The 11412-nt window shown below is 37.7% G+C and overlaps 1 protein-coding gene across 1 annotated transcript in view; it reads right to left on the reverse strand.

Moving 5' to 3' along the window:
* The window catches only part of MDM1 (Mdm1 nuclear protein homolog (mouse)), a gene marked incomplete at its 5' end in the record, with an annotated part of 20681 nt that extends 9554 nt beyond the window's left edge, over positions 1–11127 (reverse strand). The window contains 6 exons of the mRNA XM_010191532.1: positions 2000–2099; positions 4206–4339; positions 6389–6544; positions 7751–7885; positions 8318–8682; positions 11022–11127. Of these exons, the coding sequence (XP_010189834.1) occupies positions 2000–2099; positions 4206–4339; positions 6389–6544; positions 7751–7885; positions 8318–8682; positions 11022–11127 (996 nt within the window). The remainder of the gene's footprint in view (positions 1–1999; positions 2100–4205; positions 4340–6388; positions 6545–7750; positions 7886–8317; positions 8683–11021) is intronic.
* Positions 11128–11412: the final 285 nt, after the last annotated feature.

The following is an 11412-nucleotide window of genomic DNA, read 5'->3' on the forward strand; positions in this document are numbered from 1 at the left end:
ACAGGACACTGCAGAGGGAGGAAGAATACTACGTCTCCAGTGAATTGTGAAGAAGTACAAAGGACAACAGTCTCCTTCAGCGACTTAGTGGGCAGCATTATCTCAGCAGGACACAGGCCCCAGAGAGTCCTACTGCGATTATGAATTGCCCACATTAATTTTTCAAAAGGGTAATTCAAAGAGATTTTTTCATGCGCCTGCTTTAAGCAACCCTTAATAACGCCCTGTAGGGTAGCAGTCCAGGAGTAATGACTATGGCTAAGGTCATACCAGGATTCTATTACGGTCTTTGCCTGTTTTGGCTCAGAACTTCAGAAAGTCAGCTTTGGACCCAAAGTTACGCGTGTGTGGTCCCAACTAAGGGAAAACTAGACTGGATCAGTCAGTGCTTATCATATCATCACTTAAGCAAAAGATGTTCTGTAGGCACCTTCAGTAGGGTTGAGTCAACAACCCATCGGAGGCAGAGGTTAGATACAGCTTTGAAGAACGTTTCTCTACGTGTCAGTGCATTTCTCTACGTGTCAGTTCCCAATGGGAACAGGTATGGAATGATACAAAAACCAAAAGGACTGTGGGGCAGCCTATACTGTGAACAGCCCAAGTCCCTTTGTTGCTTTACAATCAAACTGATGCACTTGAGAATTTTTCCAAGTTATGCATACTCCCATTGATATGCTCTTCACATATCTGACAAATGGCTAGATTCTTTCCTATGTCTCAGCCGTCAATTAAATATTTTATTTTATTCAGTCCTACTGTTTTAGTCATGTCGGATCCCACGCTGTAGTTCTTGAAACAGAAATATTGATGGATGCTAAAAAAAAAAAATAAATAATCCTGGCCAAGGATCAGGTCTATCAGGATTTTTATTCTTGTATTAACAGAGGTTTTAAGAATTAACCTTGGTTTTCTTCCAGCCTGTCTTAAAGACTGGAAAATTCCAAGCTGCTCCTTTATTTTCACTACATCCACAAAAAACCTTCTTATTTAAGAGTTATAAACCTCAATGGTATATATGGAAATATTAACAAATTAATAGCAAATTTGGTAGAAGTATATAGAACAATTCCCACACAGTATCACATTTACATAAGCTAAATAATATTTGTCTCCTAGCAAAACTAGTTTGATATGCTATACTGGTTTTGGCTTGGATAAAGCTAAATTTCTTCAGAGTAGCTTGTATGGGGCTACATTTTGAATCTGTGATAAAAACAGTGGTGATAACACAGATATGTAGTGAATGCTTTCCTTATATTCCTTTGCTTGCATAAGCAGTTTTTGCTTTCCCTATTTAATTGTCCTTATCCCAGCCCACAAGTTTTCTTACTTTTACCCTTTTGATTCTCTCCCCCATCCCACTGGGTACGAGTGAGAGAGCAGCTCAGGGAGGGCTTAGCTGCCAGCTGCGGTTAAACCACGACACATGCCCCTGTGATTTAAAGTCTAATAGAAAGAGGAGAAATTGAGGTAATTCCAATTATAAACATCTTTTACATGAACTCTTACTAGGATCTAAGGTACGTATGCATACATAAAAGTGCGTGCATAATCTAAGTAATCAATAAAACATTTGTTATTAGAGTCTTGAAATTAATTTGGCTCTTCTAGCTACACAGCACAACTCCTTCATTTAGAAGGCCCTAAACATATTAATAATTCTTTTTTGAATTCTTCATGCCTACTCTCAAGTGACTTCTTTCTAGTTTTCTCTGCAATCCCCTTTTCAGCAAGAAAGCTTCTCCCTCACTTTGCATGTCACATTCACATAGTCTCTAAGTCACAACGTCTCTTTTTATTTTTTCTTACTACGTATTATACTGGCTTGTCAGAACGTAATCTTCTTTGTATACTCAGGTTTGGGAGCTTGAGTCACTAGCACTACAATCTCAAAACCGTATCTAGCCGTATATAAACACTACAAGTCAAAGGTTTTAGCATATAAAAATCAAAATACAAAGCATACTCAGGCTTTAGATATTTTAAGAATACTCACCTGGTTGGGAACTTTACTCCTGATACGAGACCAAACTCCATCTTTGTAAAAATACTGGGCTGGAGACAAAAATTTTGATCTATACTCAGTGTTCATCTTCCTACGAATTCAAGGATAAGGACAGGAAAAAAAGACAGAAAGAGTAAAGCTTGATATCCAGAATACTATTTAAGAGCACTTGTAAAATTGTATCCACAATCATAACTATACTTGCACCTAAATGCCAGGCTGACATGTGAAAAACACATGCTTTGAATACAGCTCATCCAACACAACCAAGAAAGTTGTGAAAAAGCTCACTCACAGTCGGTGGCTCTTCAAGTACTTACTCGGGTTGGTTTTTCCTCACAAAACTGTTCTAGCAGAAGCTTTTTCCCTGGCAGCTAGATCAGCAGAACATAATACACACTAAGCTTCGATTACTTCAGCGCAAAGTGGAGCATCTTGGTTTAAGTCACTGATAAAGGTGCATTTATGTAAAAGTGCCTGGTTTGGCATGAGCGTGTCCAAGATATTTCCTTCTAAGAACTCCACTCTAAAGCCACTCTGCATGCGGGTGAGGTGAACTGATGGGTCTAGAAACATCCGACTACCAGAACCACAGTGAGTATAATTCATCTAACTATGTCCTACTGGCTTAGACCTTCAAAAAATCTCAGTACTCGTAAAGATGGATTCTTTTTCCCTTCTGCCACACACATACATACACACACAGAAAAATTAACATCAACTAACCTAAAGCAGGAAATAAGCAATACTTGAAGACCTTAAGCACTGAACTGTGGATTTCTAACCTTAAAACTAAAAAAGGTTTTTAATTTTGCTTCAGATCATTACTAACTCAATTTTCATATATTCAGCATTGGGTGAAAAAGCTCTCTTTTCCAGTCCTTCTTCAGAAACAGATCACAAAAGCCTGAAGTCAGAGAAGAAAATGCACCCTGTCAAAAATATCTTTGCAAAAATCCCTTTATATTGAAAATTTCTTCCCATATGACCCTTTCTTTGAAACTGACAGAATTCCTTCAGCTTTGGTTGCAAAACTAATGGATTAGCTCAAAAAACACATCACTGCTGTACCTTGATCCCAGTCATTCTGCTGTTAAAGCCATGCAACACAGGTTGCATACAATGTGACAGTCCTATCTGCAGTTGAGAACTTGAACATTTTGACAGTTACTGTTTCAGAAACTTTTTTCTTGTTCTACCACACAAGAGGCTGAAATTCCTCCTTAAATAAGAAAAGCCTTAGCAAATTATCAAGATTTTTACACACTACTCACTGCAAAATTGACTACAATCTACTACATCAAAGAGCTGTGAAAACCAGAGAGTTAAAGGTTTTAACTACATCACATCCGTTCACCTTTTCATAAAGCAATTTTATTTCATAGTATTTTGGGTGACCATTTTGTAATTATCTCCCAATACCCAACAGCATTCAGACCTAGGTAAGTCTCCTTTTCCACCTCTCTTCTAATACCTTCACACTGCCAGAAAGTCAAATGAATGGAAGCAATCGCTGTGATGTACATTAAGCACAAAGATAGCAGAGATTAATTAATTTATGCATTCTAAAACCTACATCCATTCTGGACATTTATGTCTCTCGGCATTTTTCAGATGTGTAGAAAATGGACATATGAGTTCAGTTCCTGCAATGTAGGTATGTGGCAGAAGAAAAAGATACTTGCATAGCCCTCAGTAACTTACACTTTCATTTTATTTCCAAGCTTGCCAGATTACCCTAAATGGGACAGATTTATTTCCCTTTACCTCATGTGTTACTTTTGCTACACTGAGACAGAAGGTGATATGGACTAGAAAAAGCAGACATCAAGTACATGAAGCAAGCACAGGAGAGCAGTTTGAGAAGTGATTACAACTTCCAAAGCACTTGCTAAGTTTAGTAGCGGCACTGCACCAATTTAATTCACGTTAAATTTATTAATAATGTTATTAATGCATCAGAAGGTTCAATTGAATGAGTGTGGTTCCAAGCTTTGACTTCCACTACACAGAAAAGGGAGTACAAATCAACACCAGGTTTAGACATAGCCACTGGAAGCTCAAAGCCAGTGGTGCAAGGAGGCATTTGCCCCTGCAACTGTAGCATGGTGTGGTTAAAGGCCCATCGTCCACCATTCTAAATATTCGGCTGCTGTACACCTATTCACTAGGCTAGGTTTTCCTATTTTATACATACCCACGACTTGTATGTAAAGAGAGGGGCTTTGGACTGATATGTTGCTTATTTTTTTGTTTAGGATGTTTCTGTTCTGATTTCCCTTGTTTTGCTGCATCTTCTGCTGGCTTTTGAAACGGTTCTTCCCTCTTACTCTACGGCAAAGATAATTTTAAAAATACCACATTAGCTGTCAATCTGAAAACCCTCACATTCCTTTTGACATCAAGCTTTTGCAAAAAGTTAATTTTATTTTAGTGTTGTTTTACATATTTAATACAAACAGTAATATTACGTGCCTTTGTTAATACAAAAAATAAACTAGCAAAATGTCAAAGCTAAGATTCTGAGTGCAACGTTCAGTTAGTTAGATGATCCATTTTGTATGCTTTACAAAATGAATTTAACATGAAACACAGAAATAAAATAATACAATACCTGTGCATTCTAAACAGAGTTCTGTATGACTTAACATGTATATTTCTGGAATTTGGAACAAATGAAAAAAAATAAAAACTCTTAGCTTTATAGTCAAGCAATATACACCAATTTATAATAAACCAAAAGGCAATTTTTTAATTTGCTGCCATTCTGGTTTATAAAGGGCCAGACTGACTTGTTCAGTTTCCACATCAAAGATATTTTTTTCCTGCTTCTTTTATCCTCTTTGAAATCTCATGAGTGATTTCTGATTCTATCAGAGATCTTCACAGATATTGTTCAAATTCAAGAGAAAAAAAAAAGGGGGGGGGGAACCCCACTAAAATCCTCAAAACCTTTTTCAAGATATTCACCAGAGAAGAGGTATCAGTATACACAAAAGGTGTTTTAGACACTTTCACCAAAATTCCCTTCTCATGACTTCTCTTTCTTTACTTTATTAGCCCTCTTTAGAAAACATAAATGGAATTTTCAAGATTAAAAACAAAGAAATGCTTCCTGAAAGCCTCATGGCTTTCAAGCTTTCTTCATATCTGCTGGAAGCAGCAAAAGGGGACCTAAAATTTCCTCATTTCCAGATGGCATTTAAAGCACTGGGCAGCTCTGAGTTTTATATAAAGCCTCCAAGCAAACAATCATCTTTTAGAACCTCAAAGTTACCAACGGCTTGATCTGAGCCATAGGCCCTCCATGTTAAGTATGTGTTTTGCTCAGAAATGGTAATATTGAACATGTTGTCTGACAACAGCTTTTTCTGTTTCATCAAGGAACAGAGATGGGCACTGAAGAGACCCCTACATGGTCTCTCTACCTGAAGGATGGCTAGCTAACGTGCAGGTATTTAGACAGCTTGCTACAACAATAGGCATTCACATGTACACCTTGCAAAACAGGGTAGCTGACATGCAGTCTAAATTGCTCTTGCCCATTTTAGAAGGTCTGTTTGATACAATTCCATTTCATTAAATGTATCTGGTAAAACAGCCATAGCCATGTTTCCTAAAAGTCCACTTCAGTTTGTCCAAGCCAACAGCAAGACATGGAAATGCGAGGCCCCAGACAGACAAATTACTTTCATAAAAGACATTTTAGTGTTTTGAACTGAGTAACAGAGCCTACGTAGGGTACACAATGTCCTGTTATAGCCCTGTGCTAAATACAATTACTTACCTTTCAACTTATCAAGCCAAAGGGAAATTGTAACCCTTCCTCCAGGTTTCTTCAAATTATAACTATTGGCTGAAAATCAGTTCCAGCTGTGGCATCTTCCATACATCAAAATATTTTTCTCTAATTCACACTATGTTTGATTTATGAGATCCAAAAAGTTCCAGACCTCCCATCCAGCCCTCCTATATACCAACAGACTACACTGCTACCAATGAGAGTATAAATCAGAGATTCAGATTTCAGAAGCTATCCTAATGACTAAAAACACAGTTTCAATTAAAATAAAAAAAAAAGAAGAACCTACTTGAAAACTCATAAATAAAGGTGACAGGAAAAACACACTTAAAATGTCATTGTAAACTGAACAAATGCACTACAGAAACTACAGAACCCACTACAGAAACCCCTCAGAGCAAACAGAGCTGTAAAGGTATTTTCAGTCTTATATAGCAAAACCACTGAGTTCAGTGACATTAGCAACAGCTCTAATATGTAAATAAAAAATTTCAGAATAAACCCACTCCCACAAAAGAGAAAAGAACAATCAAAATTATAGAAGTATACTAATGCCTTTCTTTTAGGGAAATACTTACTTGTTCACAAACCAGAAATTCTCTCTCTTCTGAACCACCTCTCTCTTGCGGACCCTGAACAGGAGAAGACCCTTTGAGATTTCTCTCAGGTGCAGTTTCAGCAGTAATTGCAGGAGATTTAAACAGAGGCATGGGTTTACTTGTGTTGCAAATAACCTAGGGGGGAAATAAAAAAAAAGAAAGAGGGTGATTTGCTTACTTTAAGATTATATTTTCAAAATCAGTTAACCAATACATGCAAATACACTCACATGTGAGCAGAGAGACTGTCATATGTACAAATACAGCACGTGCAGACTAAATAACTTCTAGGACAAATTGAAACTTAATCTGATAAAACGACATTTAAATGTGACCGAGTCAGATACAGTTAAACTGTGGTCAAACACTGTTTTTACTGCAGTTCACTAACACAAGTTTTCTTTATTTGGAAAGACACCTGCTTGGCATTCCAACAGAAAAATAGAGGATAGTGATTGATCCTAGTTACCAACTGTTAACTGAACAAATCTGCTACCTGTGGGTAAAAACAGAATATGCTTCATCTGCAGTAATCCCATTAATGTATACGATCCTAGTGAAGAAGCAGAAGACATAATAAAAGCAGATGTGCCTATTTTATACTGTAAAATGATCAAAAGATGGACTGAGTCTCCTAAGTCCTGGTAAAAGTAACAATTAATTGAAAACACAAAGCAGTCTCATAGTCACTTACTCTTTATGGTCTGATTAGAAATAGCAGCATTTCCAATCCTACAAAGTCAAAAAACTCATGAGATGTATTAAAATGTCACAAAAGTACCTTAAAATCAGAAAACTCCCACTTTTAAATATAAGCAGTTCTCATGAAAGAAAAAGCACTACAGAGATGCACTGCAGGGCTTAGAAGTATATATGCACAGAGACTGAGACTAAGAAACTCTGGTAACCCATATAAGACCATGAAAATAAACAGTGAAACCTGAATTATTTCAGTGGCAAGACACATTGTTACAGTACAGAACACCTGAACATTCCTCTGCTGATTAGCTATATACTAGATAATAAAAAATTACAAAAATTAAGGGTAACATTGAGTAGGATCTTGGAGATCCTAAGGTACATTGGTGCAAACAGAAGAAAACAGTCATGTTAGAAAGGATGGAATATAACCAAGGGGAAGGAGAACAAGTAAACAGACCAGGGAAACAAATCTAATTATACTGCACTCCTGTATATATTGAGAGAAAAAAAATCATGTAACAACATTCAAGTTTGTCGTTCCCCTGCCAAAAGAGGAAGAAAGGAAATCCTGGAAGATAAGCAACCTTGCTGATACATAAAAGAAAATATTCATTTACTTTCTGGATTCTTTAAAGTTACCTGTTCAGCTGCAAGTATTGGTGACTTTTCATGAGGACTCTTCCAAACAAACTGGCTTTGATATTCAGAACTCCTGGGGAAAGTATTTAAACGTGAAATATTCATGCCTGCTTTCCTCTGAAGGACTCTGTGAAGCTGACAACATGAAAAGAGAAATAAATAACACCAATTGTTCCCTTTCCTACAATGTTTTGCAAGTCAGGTATCTTTCAACACACACTTTCAAACCAATAGTTTGCTTTTTGGTTGTATGAATTAAATGAACATAAAGTACATTTTCTCATTATAGCCAACACCACCAAAAAGTCTATGCATTATTGGCTAAATCCTTGTTTAAACTGAAGTCAATAGTGATGGCACACGAAGGGTAAATCCCTATCGATCTAAGTCGAACCAAAATCTGGTCTCAAAAGTACTGTTCTCCCAACAGAGAAGCTACAATGCAGAAAGTCAAAATAGAGAACTAAGGAGTTAGACAAAAAAGGCTGGTGTATGTGCATTAAATTACTCTAAGTATCAGATTAGTAATTTTCATACTGGTCGATTTAAAAAAATATCTTCCCTTACCCCATTATCAATTTTTTCTAATTCTTTTTGTGGAGAGGAAAATGCTTCATTTTGATTTGGTGGAGCATCAGAGGGCGATCTTTCCATGTTGTCTTCTGCAAGGGCAAGAGCTGTTTCACCTCTAGAATCTACTGAATGTGACTGAACTTTTGGCGGCAGTCTGGGTCCTTCTGGTGTTTCAACTTCTTCCTGATTCACATCATTGTCGTTGTCGTGGTCTGTGTGCAACTCTGCAGTCCTAAGAGCTTCAGTTTCAGGTGGGTCATTCAAATCACAGTCTGCTGTCCATTCAAAGGATTTTGAAATCTGCGGATCATGGTAAGGTACCCTTCTCTTGGAAATGAAGTTTGGTTCTCTTGTGATTCCTGAAAAAGACATATTAGGTTTAACAAAACATTCTATTGAACACATAATATCACTCTATTACAAGAATAAAATTAAAGTTTATCATACAACTGATTATTAGAAAAAACTACAATTTAGTATCTTTGAGCAATGACAGCCTATGAATTATGAGCACAGCTGTGAAATTCTGTCTTTTTTCCTATCTGCAAATGTCCTTCCTTTCCACTAAAGGGACAGGAAGATTGTTCTCCAAGTTTATGTTGGATAAAACCCTATAAACCAAATAGGGCCACAGGACAATCTTTTGCATGTTGATTCTGGGAGTTGAACAGTAACGACAAAATTAACACAGCCAGTGAATAGATTGTGGTTAACACAGATAAAGCATAACCAACCTGCAGTGACACAGTACGCCACAAACACTTCTCATGACACAGGCACAATACACCTGGCTGAACAGGTTCTCACCAGCTGTGACAGGACAGTGACAGATCCCTATCCATCTAACACAACTGTGATTTAAAACCATCGCAGATAATTGGTGACTTTTTATAGTATGAAGACAGAAACATTTCCAAAACTGTAAAAAGATTATGCAACAAAACCATGTATCAAGTTATTTTGAAGAATTGTTGGCCTTTATACAAACAGAAGAAAATCAAATTACTCCACCAGTTTAAGAAGAGGACTGAACTGAACACATTTAAAGTGGGCAATCATAACCGAACTGCAAAATGCTCAACTGCGAAGGAAAAATATGTGAAGGTCCCTAACTTGCTGAAAGAAACACTTTCTAGGACAGAGAGAAACTCGTATCTCATGAAAAAGCAGCACAGAAAGACAGAACAACCTATGGTTAAAAGGTATCTAGAAAGTTTGGATATCCGACTACACATACAGGTGGTAGGAAATAACTCCAGCGGAAAAAACACTGCAAATGTAGCAGGAAGGAACAGCACCTGCAGCTGTTAACTTCCTGGTGATCCTCAAATTCATTCTTAAACTGCGAACTACATGTTTCAACATGAATTATCAGTAACAAACTGCAAGTCCTGTGCGGTGTCTAGAGCGACATTTGAAGATGTAGATGGTTCAACGGCCAGAAAAGACGTGGCAGTGAAAATGAATGCAAAAAAACTACAGTAGGAAAACTACACCAAGCACACACAAAAACACCACTACAATGTGAGGAGGAAGAGAAACTGCCATATTGCTAACTTGTTACTTTATTGCAAGTCTTGTAAAATTTTCAGTTTAGTTTGACTGGAAAAGCAGCACAGATCACAATTTTTAAAAGTTAAAGTGTTTGGATGTTCAGATGTTTCAGAATTTGTGGAAGTTATACTCTTCAATACAGGTACCCATACACAGAGCCATGTGCTACAGAAAGCCAAGTTAAAGAAACAGATATTTTGAAGTCATGGAAGAAAGGAGAAATATATATAATCTTTCACAAAATTCAAGTTTTTATTAAAATGTCTAGCATCTCGACCAAAACCAAACCCTACTCCCAGTGGACGGTTCTTAATTGCTAGGCCATAATTTAGAACACTTATCATACTGAAGGAATGAATATACTGGACTCTAATTGCACAGACTGCATTGCGTGGTTGCACTGAATTGCACAATTTTGTTAATCTAGTCTTGTGCCACTACAATAATTCCTATTTTTTCACTGCTCCTTTTCAAAGCACTGCAGTTGTCATCACTCTCCAGCTTACTCCTGTTCCTCAACTTCCCACGGGCCTTTCAATCCAGATGCTATTTCCTTTGTCTTCTATTTTCCAACCCCACATTTTCCTGCCATGATGATGTCTACAACTCCTAACTCCTAGATTACAGCATCAGAAGCTTTTCTGTTTAATACTCTTTTTTTCCAGTTAGCTGCCCCTGTTAGTCTTAATTTCAATTTGACTTTGTATGAAACTTTGTCCTAAGTTAGTTTCCTCTTAAATATGGAATTTAACTTACTGTTCCCATGCACCACATGCAACCCAATGCCTCCTGCTGCACAGCCTGTATGGGTTAACACTGCATCTGTGCTACAAGTTTGGGACTCAGCTTATGCTGCAAGTCAGAAACCACATTTTTTTCAGATTTTATATAAATAGCAATGACATTACAATAAAGTTTCAGTGTAGCCAGAAAGAATATGGCATTCAAAAACATATTCTAAACCATGGCCAGGAATATACTTTTACCTGTACGAAGTGCACAAATTATATACACAACAAGTGGTCAGGCACTCAGTCACAGCAAACCTCTCGGCGTCCCGTGGCCCAGGCTTATCGTTACCAGTGCCAGCTTGGACAGCGCTACGGTTTGCAAGAGTGCTGTGATTTGCTTTCAGGGGGCTTACCAAACTGATCCGACCGAAGTCCTGCCCACAGAGATTTCTGCTGTTGGGACGGGCTACAAAACTCTGGGGTTTTCCATCTGAAGTTTCTCTTATATTCACTCAAGCCCTGCAGCAAAGAGAGTGGTATCTGTCAAGCGACTGGTGCACATCCTGCTCATCCCGGCTGTTGGTAACAGATCTCCAAGGGGAAAAACACCAACAAGGCCGTGGCAGGACTCAGCTGAGCTGGCAGGTTGCTTTGCTCTTTCAAACCCACCCCCACCGAAGAGCAAAACCTACGTGATTGCTCTCCAGAAAAAAAGCATGGAATAATTTAATGCACCGAAAAGTATGCAAAAAACTTATTTATGTCTGTAAGTTTCAGGAACAAATACAGCCTGAACACCCCGTT

This window comes from Mesitornis unicolor, unplaced genomic scaffold, assembly GCF_000695765.1.
Source record: "Mesitornis unicolor isolate BGI_N332 unplaced genomic scaffold, ASM69576v1 scaffold29979, whole genome shotgun sequence".
Lineage (NCBI taxonomy): Eukaryota > Metazoa > Chordata > Aves > Mesitornithiformes > Mesitornithidae > Mesitornis > Mesitornis unicolor.